A 15,246-nucleotide genomic window follows, 5' to 3' on the forward strand; every position below is an offset into this window, starting at 1 on the left:
ATCAAGGACAACCAGGAATACGACTACATTCAGCGGATGTGCGAGCGCGGCATTGATGCGGTGCAGTCGATGAGGCGGCACTGGGCCTCCTTCCTGGGCGAGGACGACGACTACGATCTGCTCAAGGCCACGAGCCCGCCGCCGCTGCTCACGCGTCTGCGGGCGCACGGTGTCACCGTGCTGCGCATCCCGGTGGGCTACTGGATGTTTGAGCCGCCCGCCACGCGCGGCTGCCCCAGCGCATGGCCGCCGGTGCCGGAGCCTGCGCTCAACCGGTCACGGCACGGCAGTATTCTTCGCTCTCTCTCGGAGGAGGGCGTGACTGCAGACGGGTTTGTCACCGGCAACGCACCGCACCTCGCAGCGCTGCTCTCGCTGCTCAAGCCACTCGGCATGCGCGCCGTCATCGACATGCACTCGCTTCCCGGCGGCGCGGTCCGGCGCATGGGATACACGGGAAAGTTCTTTGAAGAGACTCACGCCTTCGACGGCGCAGACGCCTGGTTCGCGGCGATGGACAGCTCGGGCGTCGCGGGCCCGCCCCCGGCCGCGTTCCCGTTCCTCTGCCGCTCGGCGCGCCCGCGCGTGAGGCGGCCGCGGTGAAGCGAGGCGTCGCAGCACCGCTCGCCTCTGACGCGTAGGTTGCCGTTCTCGAGCGGCTCGCCGGCCTCGTCTCCGAGCTCGACGGCGCGCCTGCGACCGAGGGCGTCGTCGCCGCCATCTCCCCGTGGAATGAGGCACGCACGGCTCGAGAATACACTGTGATGACCCGAAATTACCCGAGATGAGGTGGCGTGAACAGCTCGAGATAGCTGAGATTAGCTGAGATTAGCTGAGATTGCTCAAGGTTGTGGAACATTCGCTCTCTGCGCCCCTGCCGAGAGGCGTAGCGGCCGTCGAGGCGCAGCTGCGCGCCGGTAGGCCCTCTTCAGCGAGGACGCAAAGGCGGCCGCGCTCCTCCCGCCCTTCGCTCTCGCGCTGCTGCCGCGGCTGCGCCGCCTCCTGCCCGCCGACCGGTTCGATGTGCAACTCAACTTTTTCAACGCCGGTCTAGATTGGCCTGCGTGGCTCGCGGCAAACGCGGCGGGGCTCGGCGGGGGCGTGGTGGCAGATCTGCATATGTACCACGCGTTCGATCCGCCGGGCGGGACCCGGTGCGGCATGTGCGTCGCTGGCGAGGCGGCCGGCCGCCCTCTCTCTCACGCATCAGCCCCGTGCCTCTCCCTCTCTCTCCCTCTCCCTCTCCCTCTCCCTCTCCCCCTCTCTCTCTACGCCTTCTCCCCGCCAGCCCTCGCGCCTCCTCCGGGCCCAGGCGGGGATGAGGTCTGTGCTCTGCCAGTCCTGCGGCCCGGACGCCGCCGTCTTGAAGCGGCACGCCGACGCGGGTGCGTGCGCTTCGTCGCGGGCGATTGGTCGTGGAGCCGTGCACGAGCCTCCTCGGAGCCGTTTGGGTAGGCGTGCGGTTCGTGGTGGGCGAGTGGTCGCTCGGCACGTGCGGCATGTGGGGGTCGCACCCTCACACCCTCAGCGACCCCGACTTTCTCTACACGTGGCACGCCTCGGCGACCTCGAGCTTCGTCAGCCACGGCGCCGAGGCCGACTTCTTTTGGAGCGCGACCGTCCGCGCGGGAGGCCACGACAATATTGATTGATTGATACGACCAGGGCTCCGGCCCGATCCCCTCTCCCCCCTCCTAACCCGAACCCGAACCCGCGCCCTTTAGGCTACGACCCGACCCTCTACACGCCGCAGGGCCTCGGCTCGCGCGCAGCCGTCTTGGCGGAGCTGGCGGAGGCGGCGCGGCGGCCAGAGTGGCAGGCTGCCAACGAGTTTGTCGCGTCGCCCGGCTCGGCGATCGGCGTTGACTACTTGGTCAACTGGAACCTGGACCGGCTCTCGTCCACAACCACTTCCGCAGGCCACCCGGCGGTGCTGCCCGCCGGGCGCACGGCTGGCGGCTCGGGGCAGGCTGGCGGCTCGGGCCAGGCTGGCGGGTCTGCGGCGGGAGAGGGGCTGCGGGTGCTCGGCTCGTGCGACTTTGAGCCCGCGCCGCCCGCGACGATGACACTCGTCGCGGGCCGCGGCGACGGCAGCTGCGGCATCTGTGGCGACCTCCCGCAGGCGCTCGGCGCGGCTCCCTCCCTGCGCCGTGGCGGGTTCCCTTTCACCCGAGGCCTCCCTTTGCTCGCAGGCGCTCGCTTTCTGGGCGACGAGCTACCCCGCCGTCTCCATGTTCGCGCTCGCCCTCCTCTGCGTGGCGGCCGGCTGCTGCTTGCGGCGGCGGCGGCGGCGCCTCGGCGGCGGCGGCGGCGGCGGCGGCGGCATGTACCTTGGGCCGGGCATGTATGTGCCAGCCGCCACCGCCAGAGGCGCGGGAGGGACTGTCCTCGAGATCCCTCTCCTGGAGGACGAGCCGGCGCCCACCGTTGCGCCCGAGCCGGTCCCGTTGCAAAACGCGCCGCCGGAGGAGGGCGAGGGCTCGGGCGTCCTCCCGAGCGAGAGCGGGCAGGCGACAGCTGGCGGTGGAGCAGGCGCCGCCTGACCATAGTGACCATCGTCAGATTCGATTCGGGCCGTACCATCTACCAAAAACCTACCATGGCATGCGGACGCGGGACGCGCATGTGTGTGCATGTGTTCATTGAGCGCCCAGAGACACCTCTTATAAGGTCCCCTCGGGCCCCTTTAGGCATTAGGGCGGGGGCAAACTGAGGTCTTCCCGCGGCGGTCCCCTAGAACCCCAGGGGTAAGGCCCCAGGGGTGTGGCCCCTTGGTACTGTAGGGGCTAAAGCCGTCTGCGTCTCCCGTGACGAAAAACGACCAACGCACCGGGCGCCTGCGCCCGAGAACGACTTGAGTTCGAATACGTAGGAGGCATCAGAGCAAAATTGAGCCCGCTCAGGTGTGAAAAAATATGTATGTATTTTAGGGGCGGCTCGATTGGACGGAGGGTGGACGCGTCCAGGGGGGGTCTAGGGGGGATCACGGCACTGGGATTTTGCAGCTCGGCTGCATCCAATGGCGATGGGCTGGCCTCACGGTCACGTCGGCGAGGACAGCGACGGCGTCGTTGGTGGAGCGCAGGGGCGAGGGCGTCGATCGACGGGCGGCGCGCCAGGAGCCCCTCGCTGGCGCGGTAGCGGGTAGGTCACGGAACGACGGGTCGAGCCCCTCCGCCAATTGAGGCGGCGGTCGAGACGGTGAGCGGCTGACGTCCTCGCGGGCGTGGCGGAGTACGGCCGACACTACGTGCTGCGGCAGCCCGCGGCGAGCCTCTCCTCTCCTTAGAGGAAGAGACGTGGAGGCAGGTGACGCTCGGCGCCGGCAGCGCGGCCCCTAATACCAGCGGCGGGGCGAAGCGAGCGACGGCGAGAAGAGCGACGGCGAGGCTGGGGACGCGCTGCCGTCCAGCGCGACCGACGTCGGCGGCGCGGTCGCCACCGGCGGCGAGGGGAGCGGCGTCGAGAGGGGCTAACCACATGGTCGTGCTCGCTTACCTCAAGCGCGATAAGGGTCAACTCGCCGATTTCGAACTGGAGGCCACTCGACCGTCGAGGTGCCACCGGCCGACCTCAGCAGAGTAGATGTTCGTGGACCGGTAGCGTCGGACCGGCGGCCCATACCCATACCGACGCTTGAAGTGCCAAGAAGGACGTCATCAGTACGAAACTTCAGAAGGCCATGGGCGCCGAGAGAACATTCCCTCGAGAGGACAAAGAAAGCCGTCGCACCCCCTCCTTGCGCAGTTTAGCGCAGTGTCCCCCGCTATGTGTCGCCGATTGGGGCACGCTATCCTGTGCAGTCAGGGCAAGCGGGGGCGGGGGGCAGTCCCATCTCTCCTGTGTACGGGTGGGTTCTGTCTCCAGTCTCGGAGGGGGGCAAGAAGCTAAGAATGTTTGATTTTTTAGGGGCTAAAGCCGTGGGCATCAGAAGGCTTTTCAGACCTCAACCGCGGAGAGGTCAGAGGAGTCCAGTCTGAGCCATAGCAATTGAGCCATAGAGCCCTTTATCAGCCCATGTCTTCGCACCCGAAGGTCGCGCTGAATGCCCGGAACGGCCGCGTCTCAAGTGCACAGTGGTGTCCGGCCGGCGCGATCACCGAGCTGGGTGACGCTCAGGGAAGCCTGATGAGGTACTGGTTTCTTTGCCCAGGCCTGGCCCATGTGCATGCGTGATGCGATGGATCAGGACAGCTGAGCAAGGTTTGGGGAGAATCCTAAATTAGGATCTTCAGATATTTTAACGGATGACCGAAAATGTGGGCAAAAACGGGGTGATTTGGGTCCACGCTTCGCACCCCTGGAAAAGGATGCTTTTCGCTGCACATGCTGAAGCCGCCAGGCACAGCATGTGCTGTGAACGGAATCGTCAAAATTTGTCTCGTCGAAAGCCAGGGCGGCATCGCGCCGCCAACCAAGAGAATCATCTTCAACTTCGCCAAAGAGGTCGGCAGCCCGAGCGCCGTCGACCGCACCGACTACGGCACAGCCTCCGGCAACGCCCGGGGCTTCGCCCAACACCACTCGCAACAGCTCTCGCGCGCCGCCGTCAGTGGCGATGCGCAAAACATCAACAACGCTGCTCGCAACATGCGTGTCGCGCACTCATTCATGACCGCTCAACATGTAACGTGCGTTCCGTTCCACGTGCCCGTCCCCAGCAAGGACATTCACAACATGCTAGCCCAGCAGGCCGCTCCCACCGCCGCCCGCGGCGGAGCCAAGGCGGCAAAGGGTGGCAAGGGCGGCGGCAAGGGCGGTGGCAAGGGTTGTGGCCGTGTGGCGCACCAGACCCACTTTGCGCCGCCGCCCTCAACGCCCGATACTCGGTTGAGCCGGCGGAGCGACGGCGGCAGAGTTGCGGCCGCTGGCGAGTGCGGGTCCGACCTCACACGGCGTCGAGGGCGGAGGTTGTGGGGCATGACTTCTCAAAACACGGCTGTGAATAACTCGCACAAAGCGCTTTTACCCACGGTCCCAGCGAGAATACCTACTGCCGCGATGGTGCGCCCCATTCCCGCCGCGGAGCCACCGGACGGTGCTGCCGGGAAGGAGGCGGACCTGGACGAGATCCTCGATGAGATGGGATGGGGTCGGTTCCAGTGCTTACACTGCGCGCTCATGGCGTACGTGTGGTTCGTGGGCGCGCTGCAGACCCTCTTCATGGTGTTTGCCAAGCCCGGCCTCAGGGCCGAGCTCCACATCGAGTCCTCACACACCTCCGCCCTCAACTCGCTCTTTTTCGTCGGCATGCTTGTGGGCGCGCCCGTCTGGGGCGCCGCATCGGACCGGCTTGGGCGGCGGCGCGCCTTCAACATCGTCATGGTCCTTTACGTGGCGTGCAGCTTCGCCGAGGTCGTCGCGCCCTCGTACGCAGCCTTTGCCGCCGCCCGGCTCGTCCTCGGCTTCCTGCAGGCGGGGCAGGGCCTCATCTCCTTCGTGCTGTGCGTTGAGCTCTTCAGCGCGAGCCGCTCCGCGACCGTGGGATTCGTCGTCGCGGTCGCCTTCTCCGCGGGCATCGTCACCCTCTCCCTCGTCGCCGCGGCCACCGACGCGGCTTCGCACTGGCGGCTCTACGCGGCGGTGCTCTTTGCGCTCGAGCTGCCCGTCCTGCTCTTCCTCGGCTGGCTCGTCGAGTCGCCCCGCTGGCTCCTCAGCCGCCGCGGCGCTGAAGCCGCGGCGCGCGTGCTCCGGCGCGTCGCCGCGGCCAACCGGCAGCAGGAGCGGCCGCTGCGGCCGCCGCAGGCGGGGGGCGGCGGCGCGGGCGGCGAGGGCGAGGGGTTGGCTGCGTTGCTGCGTGGCCCAAAGGTGCGGCAGCGGCTGCTGCTGATGGTCGTGCAGTGGTGCGTCGTCTCGTTTGTTTACTACGGCCTCTCCTTCAACGTGGGCAACCTCTCCGAGAGCGTGCACCTCAACAACGCGCTCTCGGGCTTGGTCGAGGTGCCGGGCTACGGAGGGTCCACCCTCCTCGCCGACCGGTACGGCCGCAGACCCCTGCTGGCGGGCTGCCTGCTCGGCGCGGGCGTCGCCTGCCTCGTCGCTGCGCTGCCGCTGCCGACCGCCGCCATCACCTTTGCCGCGATGATGGGCAAGCTCGCCGCCTCCGGCGCCTTCAACGTCGCCTACTTCTACGGCGCCGAGCTCTTCCCCACGTCGGTGCGAACCGCCGCGATCGGCGCGTGCTCGCTCGCCGCGCGCGTCGGGGGCATCGTCGCCCCGCAGGCGCTTCTGCTGGTCCCCGTGGCGGGCACGGCCGCCGTGATGGCCATCTTCGGAGCCGCCTCCCTCGCGAGCGGCCTCGTCGCGCTTAGCCTGCCGGAGACGTTGCACCGGCCGCTGCCAGACACGGTCGCAGACATCGACCCGCCCGGCGACGCGCCGCCGGGCAGCAGGCGCTGGTCGGGCTGCTGCCCGACGCGGCACGCCCAGCTGCTGGACAGACGAGCGGTGGCGAGCGCAAGCAGCGGCGTGGAGGTCGGGGTTGGCGGGCGAGCCGAGGGTTGCGGTGCACACGAAGGCGGCGCGCCGCAGCCGCCGTTGGACCCAGGGTTGGAGGCGGAGGAGGACGCGATGGGGGTACCAACGGTGTATGGGGTGCCCATATCGAGGTCGTTGGGTGTGGAGCGACGAGGGTGTAACAATAATACAAAGATCTAAACCGTACGGCTCTGAACGGTCACGAAAGGTTCGGCTCGGTCCTCTCTGAAGTCTGACGAATATCCGCGATATGTGCGCGGTGCCGGGGTGCTGATGTAGTTGTAGACGATGATATGCCATATGCGTTCGTTAGATTATGCCACGCGCCTCCGCCGAGCGCCGACGGTCCGACGCCCACCACGGCGAGAGGGGAGATACGTTATATTAAATAATTATATAATTTTTAATATTATGTACGTACATATACGACACGACATACCGCGCGAGAGTGTTTTATGTCATATGTGTTTTCTTTCTCTCAGCGTTTGTAGTTCGCGAAACGAATCGCCGCGCCGGACCACCGGACCTCAGGGCTGTCGGCTGGGACACACCCGAGACAGCAGACACGAGACAGTCGGCCTCAACACACACGCAACCAGTCGCCACTTAAAAGGCTGACGGGGCGTCCCGCGCCCTCGACCCGGGACCTGCTCCGTCGCCTGACGCCTCGTCAACTCTCTCTACGCCTCGACCGAGCACCCAACTCTGCGCAGCTTGATCCGATTGCGACGGACCACCCGGTTGCGACTGCTGGCTAGGTCTTCCCCTCACCACCGCATCCGCCTGCTCGCGCGCCTCGCTCTTTGCGCGCTCAATCGCGGCGGCAGCGGCGCGCGCGAACGCCGAGAGGTGCGCCTCTCGCACGCGCTTCGATTGCATCTCGTGCTCGGCAGCGGCCGCGTCGCACACGCTCACCTGCCGGGTACGCATGGGCGGTGGGAAGGGGCATGCGAGGGCAGAGGGCGGGGAAGAGGGGGGGGGGGGGCGCCACGGCATTGCCCCGCAACAGCAGCTGCTGCGCCGCAGTCTGCTCGGACCAGCACACTCGCGTGCCGCTGCTGCAGCCGCCGCCCTCGCCGCCCTCGCCGCCTCGGCCGCCGCGCGACACCTCCACGACGGCCCGCTCTCGCGCGTCGGCGAGCACCTGCGGGGGGCGGCGGCGCGGGCGGAGGGACGGGGACGGGGAGAGAGGGGTATCGGGGAGGGGGGGAGGGAGGGGCGGTGTCGGGACGGGCCGGCTCGCCATGTTCCAGTGCGGGTCGTACGTGCGGAGCTCGCCCTCGTAGACGCCTGCCGCAAGTCGGGAGGGGGCGTGTCGCTGGTGCGGCTGCGGAGAGGGGAGCGGTGGTCGGCGCCCGAGCGCCTCGCAGCCCCGCCTGCCGCCGCACAACCACCCGCACGCGGCGGCGAAGCCACCTGCGGCGACAGGCCGCCCCGTCAGTCGAGCACCCTCGCTGCCTGTGTCGGTGTCGGTGTGCCCCCGCCGCCGCACCGCTTGAGCCCCGATTTGCCGAGAGGCCCGGGCACGTCAAAGCTCTCCGCCCACTGCTGCGAGAGCGACTTGAGCTTTACCCCGCCGCCACCGCTGCCGCCGCCGCCGCCGACGCCCGCCGACTGCTTGACTGTGCTTGCGCTTGATTGCGCCGGCGCCGCCGAGAGCGACCGTCTCGTCCGAGGAGAGAGCAGCGCCTCGGAGCCGAAGGGCAGGCACGGCGGCACGAGAGGCGCGTCCCGCCTGTGCCGAGCTCCAAAATGAAGCCGAGGTGTGGCTGCGGGGCACGCGGCTGCAGCGAGCCGCGCCGCTCGCCGATGCCGCCCCGTACGCGCTCGGCGCGCGGCCGTCGCTCCGAGTCGAAGACGCGCTCGAAGCCCACCTTCGAGTGTGGGGCCAGCCGACGAGTGAGCGAGCGTCTCGGGTGTTTCGGGAGGCAAGCGTGGGCGGCATCGGCCACCGCGAACCCCTCGCCCAGCGCATCGCCGTCCTCGATCGCCGAGCGGTGGCAGAAGAGGTCCTGCCCTCCGTCGGCCGGGCAGATGAAGCCGTAGCCCTTCTCGACGTCCCAAAGTCGGACGGTGCCGCGGTGGCGCGGCGCGGGCGGCGGCCCCTCTGCCGGTGGGCTCTCTGAGCGAGGGCGCTTCTGTCCGCTCGCGGCGGCGGCCGCGATGGCGGCGGCACGCGCGGCCGCAGACGGCGGCCGCGCCGGACGAGCCGCCGCGCCGGGAAGCAGGCGGGCACAGGCGGCGAGGTTGTCGAGCGGGCGGACGTCGGCAAAGGGGACCGTCACCGACCGCGTGATGTCGAGCGCGCGCTCGACGTCAAAGACGTCCGGCGGCGAGAGGAAGTCGAGCTCGGGAGGCGGGCGTCCAAGGCCTAGCATGCTGAGTGTGGTGCGCGGGGACGGAAAAAGAACGCGGCAGACCCGCTGGTAGCAAGGTTAAGCAACCCAGCGACGGAGATGGTGCGGGGGTACGGGTGTTCCAGGGGGTCACGACACGCACCGACCCTTCACGAACCGAAGGCACAGTAATCCGGCAACGTGTTGGGCGCCCCATTCCGTTTAGGGCTAGGTCGGCTCAGGGCCCCGTCCACTTCCCTCCCACTTGGCGCCTGATGATGAGGAGATGCCACCCAGGCCAGCCGGGGCAGGGGCGGAGGGCGAGGGCGGAGGGCGGGATGGGCGCCAAGCGGGAGGGAGCGGACGGGGAGGGGAAAGAAAGAAAGAAAGAAAACAGAAAGCCAAGGGAGGGATGGGAGGACGGCACGCCGCCACCACACAGGGATTTTGTGTTGGGATTTTAAGGAGAGGTGTGTGATGCGCTAGCCGTCGCCCACCCTAGGGAGTCTGCCTCTTCCTATCTCTCTTCGCAGTCTCTCGCCGCTTCTCGCTGCAACCTTGACGGGGAGGGGCGCACCTTGCAGTAGCAAAAGAAAGAAAGAAAGAAAACAGACAACCCAAGGGAGGAATGGGAGGACGGCACGCCGCCACCACACAGGGATTTTAAGGAGAGGTGTGTGGTGCGCTAGCCGTCGCCCACCCTAGGGAGTCTGCCTCTTCCTATCTCTCTTCGCAGTCTCTCGCCGATTCTCGCTGCAACCTTCATGCCACCTCGCGGTCGTCCCACTCTCGTCGTTCTCTCCCTTGTCACTTCCTCCTCTGTCGCGTCGTTTGCAGTAGCAAGCGAAGTGTTTTCTATCGTCGACGTCCCTCTAAATGCGAGGGGCCGTGTCACACGCCATCCTCTTCGCCACTGCCGCCGCCCGCCCCTGGTCCCCGGCCGCGATCTCCGACTACGTGCGTGAGCGCGCCGGCGGCCCGCGCGCCGGCGGCGGCGTCTTTTGGGTCGGAGAAGGCACGTTGCGCCGCGCGAGCGGCCGGCGGATCGCGGCGCTCGACTGCGTCGAGAGCGCCGAGCGCGAGTGCAGCGGCGGCGAGGCCGGACCGGAGGCGCCGGGAGGCGCCTTCAGCGTCCGCCGCCTCATCGTCTACCGCGACCCTTCCGGCAACGGCACACTGCTCCACGTTCCCGACGGGCGGGCGCAGAAGCCGGTGCCGCCTCTCGAGTACACCCATGTGGTCCGCATCGGGGCGTCGTCCGCCTCGCCCGAGCCCGCCGTGTCGGCGGCGCGCGCCGACGGCAGCGAGGTGGCAACGGGCCGCACGCTGCGGTCCGGGCTGCGCCAGCGCCCGCTCTCGCGCGTCTTCACCCTCGACGTGCAGGCGGAGGCGCCGCGGCGTGGCCGCGGCTCGAGGTCCAAGGCAGAGGCGATCGGGCGGTCGGGCGACGCGGCGGCGGCGCTGCTCACGGGCAGCAGCGGCGCAGGCGTGCCGGGCACGATTGAGGAGTACGAGCTGCGCGTGCCGCGCTGGCCGGGCTCCTCGCCCCTGCTCGGGCGGGAGCTGCTCTACCGCAGGACCGGCCCTTGCCCGTCATGGTGCGGCGCCGGCGTCTGCACCACGGAGCTGCGGCTGAGGAGGTGCCGGCCGCCCCTCGCCAAGCGCACCCTCGCGCGGCTGCTGCGGGATTGCCTCGACACCGACGGCCGAGCCAGCAGGGAGCAGGAGTGAGCCGAGAGATATATACTCTAGCTGGCGGGCAGGTGAGGAGGTAAGGTAAGGTAAGGTAAATTTCTCCACACACACAAAGTGGTGGGGCAAGGGGGGGCGACCCTCGCATCTCCACACCCGGCCACACGGGCAGGAGCCCCACCGCAGAGTGGGCATCCTCCGTCCTCTCCGAAATTACCGGGGAAAAAATACAAAAAGTGCGCGGCGCTGGCAAGCCTCGGAGCTCGGTGCACTAAAGTGCACTGCGGCACACTCGCTGGTCACTGCCGGCTCTGCTGCGCCGCCCCGGGTCGCCGCACCGCGGTGGCCGGTGCACGTCTGGGTGAGCAGCCTGTCCCTCTGCTGCTGCTGCTGCGCTTGTTGCTGCTGCTGTTACCTGATACCTCCGGTCCAGTACTCCCCCGTGCTAGGACCACAAGGCCCCACGGTACACGGCGTCTCCACACATTACGGCTCTCGACTACGTAAAGCCGTAGGCGAGTCACACATGTGTCGTGATTGGGATCAAAGCGCTGACTGAGAGAGTCATGAATGAATGTATGTGTGTGTATGTTTATTGTTTTGTCATGTGAGACGCTCCCGGCGGAGCGACTCATTCATCTGGCTTGGGTCTGCGGGGCGCTGCTCCTGTGCTCCTCCCTCCCGACAAACCAACTCCAGCACACACACGTACACAATATCGCGACCTGTGGGTACCCGAGAGGCGGAAAACGGGAAAACGCAAAACCGCCCCAGCGATGCAGAGAGCGGCTGTGACTCATCACTGTTGTGTGCTGGTGAGGACGTTTGGACGTCGTTTGAGAGAGGAGAGACAGAGAGAGTGTTCAGAGTGTGGGTGAGACAGAGCGATACGTGCGTGGCAGGTGTGTGGTGTGTGCACACTCATAGGGACGCACACTCTGTGACTGTGTGCAATGGTTGGGTAGCAGGGGTGGGGTAGAGGGTTGCCCAAAACGTAGACCTGCTCGCAGCCGAGCGCTGAACTAAGCCCCCGGAAGGAAACGGGCTCTCAAACTTAGACGCTGGTGATCGGACTCACGAACTTAGACGACACGAGGTGGCCAGTTCCGGGTCTCTGCAGGAAGCCCCCCCCCCCCCCCCCGCCCAGCCAGGGAGCCACAGCCCAGCCAGGCTGCCCGGTCCGGCCCAACCTGGTTTGTGGAGCTCCCACAGATTACCTAGAGAGCACGGCATTCGGGGCCATGATCTCGGTTCCGCACTGGACTTTTTTTGTAGTGGAGAGAATTAAGGAATCTTTCTGCTCTGGCAGGCAGCTGCATCATTCCCCTTTACTTCAATCAGCTGTGTACACTCAAGTGCTAGTACTGTCTGAATAGCTGTCTAGACGCTCCGATTTTGCTGTCTGGACGCTGTCTGGACACTGTCTGGACGCTGTCTGGACGCTGTCTGGACGCTGTCTGGACATGGAAGATCGCGTGAGGTGTGAATAGACCTGCAGACAGGAATCATACTCTGATACTCAACAACACGTCAGCCAAATGTGAGCGATCAAAACTTGAGTTGCATTCTCTTGTGGTATGACGTATGTGGACAAAACATCTTTCTCAGCAATGGAAACCGACGGAAGCACCATCCCTCCCTTTAGTTTTGCCCTCCGCTCTATGCACTGGTGAAGGACGATCCACATAACTCACCAGACAAAATTCAAAATTTGAGCTAAGATTTGGGTGGGGTTGAGCGCGTGAACGTGAAAATCGCCGATTTGGCGCGAGTCGTCGCGCCTCTCGAGTCGCCACGCTGGCAACCGTGCCGCCCGCCGATGATCGTCGCGGCCACTCTGGCGCCGGCATCGGCTCAGCCACCGCACGGCAACGCGACCAAGCGCGGGCGGAGCATGGTGACTGCCGAGGTCGTGAAGCCGGCCAAACGCTTGGTTGCAGTGGCGGTTGCACCGTCCCAGCCCGTGCCTGCAACGGTTGTCGCAGCTGCTAAGCCTCGCGCCTGCGTGGTTGCGGTGCGGCATGTGGGTGGGTGGGTGGGTGGGTGGGGAGTGGCCTCGGCAGCGCCAGGGGTGCTGTCAGGGGTCGTCCAGCCACGACTACGAGACTTTACTGTGAATAGTGGAGCCATGTGCCACTGTCTGGACGCTGTCTGGACGCTGTCTGGACGCTGTCTGGACGCTGTCTGGACACTGTCTGGACAGGCTCAGGACTGTCTAAACATCTGTGGGAGCTCCACAAACCAGGTTGCCCGCGGTCTGCTAAATAAAAAGTGTAAACCCTGGATATTTTGCACGACCCCATGGGTCAACAAGCTACAAGTGCCGTCGCCACTTGCCGCGCACGCCCTCCTCTCAGCCTCCGTGCGCAAGTTGCGACGCACGCCCGCCGCACGAGGCGAAGAAACGATTTTGAGGCACCCTAATGATCACGGCCGACTTAGCCCGCATAAAGAGGCTCCCGCCGATCTTAGACCGCGTACGCACCCGAGCGTGACCGGTCACACTTAGACCCGTTAAGCCTCGAGGCTCAGAACGTAGCCTACTACCCAACCAGTCTGTGTGCGGGTCGGTGGTCGCCGTCTCTGCACTCTGGTCTCTCTCCCCGGCGCGAGAACCCGCGAGAGTCGGCGAGTCTCCCGTCTCCGGCGTCCACGGGACGTCAAGTCTCTTCGCCGTCGCGCGTGGATAGTGTGTAGCTCTGAGAAAGAAAGACATAGGTGTGCCCTCAAGCGTGACGTACAAGACACACAAATAAAAACGACGACCGGCGACCCGCGCGGCGGTCGTGCCGCGAGGGCGGCGCACGCGGGCGGCCTGCACGCCGTCGTGTGATACACAATCGCTCTCCACACCTCGCTCACATGGTCCTCGCGCCTCATACCTCGGCGTTGTACAAGTCGGCGAGCCGCTCCTCCGGCGACTGCGAGCGCGTCGACGCGTGCTCGCCGCCTCCCTCCGCCGCAGAGCGGAGCGGAGCAGCGTTATGCGCGCCCTCGTCCCTCACCATCGCGACGCCCTCGTCGCCGCGCCGCCTGGCTCCCCTCTTGTAGCCCGCCGGCCGCTGCGGCCTCGCGCCGTCGTGCGCCGCCAGCCCGTTGTGCTCGCCGTCCGCGTCGTTGGCGAGGGACTGCTGCTCGCCCGAGCAGAGCACGTAGAGGCCAGCGAGGATAACGAGGACGGCGCCTGGTGTACATCGGCGCGGTGTGAGCGAGGACTCGAGCGGGGGCGGCGAGGGGGGCGAGGGGGGCGCCGAAGTAGAGCGCCATCAGGTGGGGCGGGTGGCCCTCCTGTGGGGCGGGAGGGGTGGGAGGGGTGGGAGGGGTGGGAGGGAGGGCTCGCGCCTGGCTCGCTTGGCGAGCGAGTGGGGAGGGGAGGGGAGGGGGTGGGAGGGGTGGGGAGGGGAGGGGAGCTCCTTCTCGTTGAGCACGACGTTGCCCGAGATGGCGCCCGAGATGACCATGAAGCCCTCGAAGACGGTGATCATGTACAGCGCCTCGAAGGAGCGCAGCCCGACCGCGAGCAAGTAGAGCGCGCCTGCCGGGCGGGCGGCGGGGCGGCGGCTCGAGAGGTGTGAGGTCAAGAGAGGAGGGGGGGGGGGGGGGGGGAGCTAGTTGCTGAATGGCGCTCCATGCTGGATGAGTTCCCGCCCCGCAGGCCAGTGCGAACGAAATGGTGATGAAAAGGTACGGGTAGGGCGTCAGGAAGGGGTTTTGCTCGCACCCTCCCGCGGGGGAAGCCTCGGGGTCGCCCCAGTGGAGGGCGACGCACTTGACCATCTCGACGCTCGCCTGCGGGAACGGTGCGGCGTGCGTGAGAGAAGGCTCGCGTTGCGGCGTGCCGCACGTGGCCTCGGCCGGTCGCCTTTGTCGTCATCATGTTGCCTGGCGGCGAGGGAGGCGCGGGGTGGCGGGAGAGGGCCGGAAGGGGCAGGCGGTCGTGGGGTGTGCGGGGAGGGGTGCGGGGAGGGGTGCGGGGAGGGGTGCGGGGAGGGGTGCGGGGAGGTGTGTGGAGGGAGGTGTGTGGAGGGAGGTGTGCGGAGGGAGGTGTGTGCCTGCGAGGAGGCCTCCGAGCGCCCCGGCGGCGAAGCCTCTCCAAAAGTGGGACCCGCGCCGGAGGTAGTAGAGGCAGACGGCGGAGACGGCGGCGAAGCAGACGTAGTAGAGCTGCGCGAGCGGGCGCGCGAAGAGCGCGAGATACTCGTCGACGGTCCGCTCGTGCACGAGGTGGTTCCCGAAGAAGCCCGAGCAGGCGGTGCCGAGGACGACCAGCAGCGTGCCGCGCTTGCGAGAGGGCGTGAGCACCTGCGAGAGGCACGCTGTCGGGTCGGAGGCGGATCGTGCGGCGGGACGGTGCCAACGTCGCGCGGCGGAGGGCGCGCGGGCCACAGCGGCGCCTCGCCGAGCGTAAAGGGCGCGAGCACCACGTTCCAGACAACCACCATCCCCGCCATCGGCGCGATGACGGACTGAGCAGCGAAGGCGTACGCGGATATGTCAAAAATGGGATCGATGACGGCCGTGAAGAACATCCCCAGCGGAATGAACCAGTTGTTCTTCGTGACCGCAGCATGGCGCAGCAATTGCTTCCCACTCGCTCCACCCAGCGTGGCGACGCAGTCGAGGAGGACGCCCACCCACCACAAGTCGTTTGAGCGCGGGAGCGACGGAGCCGCCGCCGCGGTGGTAGCGTTGAGCAGTAACAGGGTTGCATTCTCTAATGGCATTGCTGCTCAGCGCCTCA

General features: G+C 67.0%; 5 protein-coding genes across 5 annotated transcripts; 3 read left to right on the top strand and 2 right to left on the bottom strand.

The window, feature by feature from the left end:
• The first annotated feature begins 1,914 nt into the window (after positions 1-1,914).
• EMIHUDRAFT_431970 (hypothetical protein) lies at positions 1,915-2,804 on the top strand. Its single transcript, XM_005794532.1, has 2 exons — positions 1,915-2,122; positions 2,193-2,804. Exons 1-2 carry the CDS (start codon positions 2,063-2,065, stop codon positions 2,541-2,543), a joined length of 411 nt encoding a protein of 136 aa, XP_005794589.1. The 5' UTR covers positions 1,915-2,062; the 3' UTR covers positions 2,544-2,804.
• Positions 2,805-5,001: 2,197 nt separating this feature from the next.
• EMIHUDRAFT_194923 (hypothetical protein) lies at positions 5,002-6,657 on the top strand (the record flags this gene model as incomplete). The annotated part of the gene is made up of 2 exons (XM_005794533.1): positions 5,002-5,697; positions 5,809-6,657. The coding sequence occupies 2 exons, from the start codon at positions 5,002-5,004 to the stop codon at positions 6,655-6,657; spliced, it is 1,545 nt and encodes a 514-aa protein (XP_005794590.1).
• A 1,257-nt stretch (positions 6,658-7,914) lies between these two features.
• Positions 7,915-8,855, bottom strand: EMIHUDRAFT_194924 (hypothetical protein; the record flags this gene model as incomplete). The annotated part of the gene is made up of 5 exons (XM_005794534.1): positions 7,915-8,025; positions 8,093-8,166; positions 8,258-8,351; positions 8,430-8,525; positions 8,742-8,855. 5 exons carry the CDS (start codon positions 8,853-8,855, stop codon positions 7,915-7,917), a joined length of 489 nt encoding a protein of 162 aa, XP_005794591.1.
• Positions 8,856-9,689: 834 nt separating this feature from the next.
• On the top strand, positions 9,690-10,607 carry EMIHUDRAFT_431973 (hypothetical protein; the record flags this gene model as incomplete). The annotated part of the gene is made up of 1 exon (XM_005794535.1): positions 9,690-10,607. One exon carries the CDS (start codon positions 9,690-9,692, stop codon positions 10,542-10,544), a length of 855 nt encoding a protein of 284 aa, XP_005794592.1. The 3' UTR covers positions 10,545-10,607.
• Positions 10,608-13,381: 2,774 nt separating this feature from the next.
• Positions 13,382-15,229, bottom strand: EMIHUDRAFT_194926 (hypothetical protein; the record flags this gene model as incomplete). Its single annotated transcript, XM_005794536.1, has 4 exons — positions 13,382-13,689; positions 14,350-14,387; positions 14,611-14,786; positions 14,864-15,229. 4 exons carry the CDS (start codon positions 15,227-15,229, stop codon positions 13,382-13,384), a joined length of 888 nt encoding a protein of 295 aa, XP_005794593.1.
• Between the last annotated feature and the right edge of the window lie 17 nt (positions 15,230-15,246).

Source organism: Emiliania huxleyi (genome assembly GCF_000372725.1).
Source record: "Emiliania huxleyi CCMP1516 unplaced genomic scaffold EMIHUscaffold_1, whole genome shotgun sequence".
Classification (NCBI taxonomy): domain Eukaryota; phylum Haptophyta; order Isochrysidales; family Noelaerhabdaceae; genus Emiliania; species Emiliania huxleyi.

What these genes read in the sequence shown, in the direction of transcription:
- EMIHUDRAFT_431970 (XM_005794532.1), top strand. Translation starts at nt 2,063, where the DNA reads ATGACACTCGTCGCGGGCCGCGGCGACGGCAGCTGCGGCATCTGTGGC. An exon ending in TCTGTGGCGACCTCCCGCAG is followed by an intron (nt 2,123 to 2,192) that starts GCGCTCGGCGCG and finishes CTTTGCTCGCAG; the next exon opens with GCGCTCGCTTTCTGGGCGAC.